The 2080-nt window shown below is 37.8% G+C and overlaps 1 protein-coding gene across 6 annotated transcripts in view; it reads right to left on the bottom strand.

The window, feature by feature from the left end:
• The window catches only part of LOC108694211 (potassium voltage-gated channel protein Shaker), a 52154-nt gene that overhangs the window by 9343 nt on the left and 40731 nt on the right, over positions 1 to 2080 (bottom strand). For 3 of the 6 annotated variants that reach the window (XM_018203574.1, XM_018203575.1, XM_018203572.1), the window contains one exon: positions 463 to 592. In XM_018203574.1, coding sequence (XP_018059063.1) covers positions 463 to 592 — 130 coding nt within the window. Of the gene's footprint in view, positions 1 to 280; positions 783 to 2080 lie in introns of those variants that run through there. The other 3 variants (XM_018203573.1, XM_018203576.1, XM_018203577.1) reach the window with 3 other exon arrangements.

Here is a 2080-nt window from a genome sequence, read left to right as displayed (position 1 = left end):
TTCGTTCGCTCGCTCGCTCGCTCGCTCTCACTCTCGCTCTCTTTCCCTCCCTCCAACCCTTTAAGTTTTTTTCTCTTTAATCTCCTTCTTCCTTCTCCTTTTCTCATTTTTTTTCCTTTTTCCTAAATTTCTCTTTCTCGTTTTGATATGCTTTTTCTCTTATTCTCTCACTCTTTTTTCCCTTCTTCATCTCTTTTTTTCTTTTTTCTCTCTCCTTCTTTTTCCAATTTTTTTCTCCTTTTAATTTTTTTTCGTCTTTTCTCTCTTATTTTTTCCCCTTCCTCCCTTCCAATTCTATTTCCTGCCCCAATCTCTCTCTCTCTCTCTCTCTCTCTCTCTCTCTCTCTCTCTCTCTCTCTCTCTCCTCTCTCTTTCTCTCTCTCCTTCTCTCAATGACCTAAACGGTCATCGTTTTTTTGCGGGCATTAACTAAAGTCTTAAATGAAAGTGAGTACATCATACGTCATGTCACCATAGCCCACGGTCGTCATCGTGACAACGGCCCACCAGAACGCGTCCGGAATGGACTTGAAGTATGAATTCTCGGAGCCGGCCTCCGCGAAGTATACCGCCGACGAGAATAGCACCACACCTGCAATGCAAGGAAGAAAACACCGGTTCAGTGGGTTTAACGCCCCCGGTGGCTCTGTACCTCATGTCGCCGTAGCCCACGGTCGTCATTGTGACCACCGCCCACCAAAACGCGTCCGGTATTGATTTGAAGAAGCTGTCCTGCGTGCCGGCCTCCGCGAAGTAGACTGTCGACGAGAACAGCACCACACCTGCAACGCACACAAGAGGAAGGCACGTGTCAGGACGGTATACGTCATCGTCCACTCGCGTCGTATACATCGGTCTCGCGGACGCGAAGATCCGACTACTGAGATCGTCCGATCTGTTCGTCTTCCTGATCGCACCTGGAATTGTCCATGTGACATACGTGTATCCCAGGATTAAATAGAATTATTTATAGACCCATTTATGTAATCGGTTGATCGCACCTGGACCGTCCACATGATGTACGTTGTAAGTACATGGCTCAGTTATTAGAATCATTCAATCTGGATGATTTCATGATCACACCTGAAACACTTGGACCTAGAATGTCCATATTCTAGAACTAGAATCAACTGATTGCCTTTCAATCAATTTCTGATTTATTTTCAATTAAAAATGTGTCAAATGATTTTTTATTGAGAATCTACTCGTCTGTCGATAGCAAAGAAAACATTACTAGAAATCTTGTACAATTTTATTGTCTTTTTATATATTAGTATAACACATTTAATAACAGGAAGCTTTTCCCTGTAACACTGAAGCATTTTGTGTGTGTGTGTGTGTGTGTGTGTGTGTGTGTGTGTGTGTGTGTGTGTGTGTGTGAGACCTTTGAAAGTTTCTAAATTGTAAACGAACGATTATAAATTTCATTTACTCATTCCTTTTGACGATAATGAGCATTCGTGCAGAAACGATTACAAAGAATCAAAAGTTCCGAAACAATAATGTAATAACAAAAGCTTGATCATATTCTGATTTTTATAAAATGTAGTTTTATTTTTCAAAAATATTTTCTCTCTTTCCTTCTTCCCTATTTTTTTCCTTTTATTTCTTTTCTTTCTACTTCCTTTCCTCTTTTTTCTCTTTTTTATTCTTCCTAAATTTGTCGTACTTAACTTAATTAATCTTCTTATTAACTGTGTAAGTCTTATATATGATATATAACAATGCAATTTAAATGTTATTAAAATTATATTCCATGCGCATATATAATAAAATTTTTCTTGATACATTTTTAATAAGTAATATAATTAATGAAGTTACAAAGAGACTCGTGTATCGCTATAATATATCTGTAAATCGAATTCAGAAAAATATATTTATAATATAATATCATATATTAGCAATACTCAAGATATTATTTGTAGATTTTGTAAGTTTAATTCATATAAAATTAATTAATTCATATAAAATTAAATAATAAATCTTTAATTTTCATTCTTATCAGTATGTGTGTGCGTGCGTGAGTGCGCGCGCGCGCGCGCGCGCGCGCGTGTGTGTGTGTGTGTGTGTGTGTGTGTGT

The sequence above is a fragment of the Atta colombica genome, unplaced genomic scaffold (assembly GCF_001594045.1).
Source record: "Atta colombica isolate Treedump-2 unplaced genomic scaffold, Acol1.0 scaffold119, whole genome shotgun sequence".
NCBI classification, from domain to species: Eukaryota; Metazoa; Arthropoda; class Insecta; order Hymenoptera; family Formicidae; genus Atta; species Atta colombica.
This window is presented reverse-complemented; position numbering and strand designations above follow the sequence as displayed.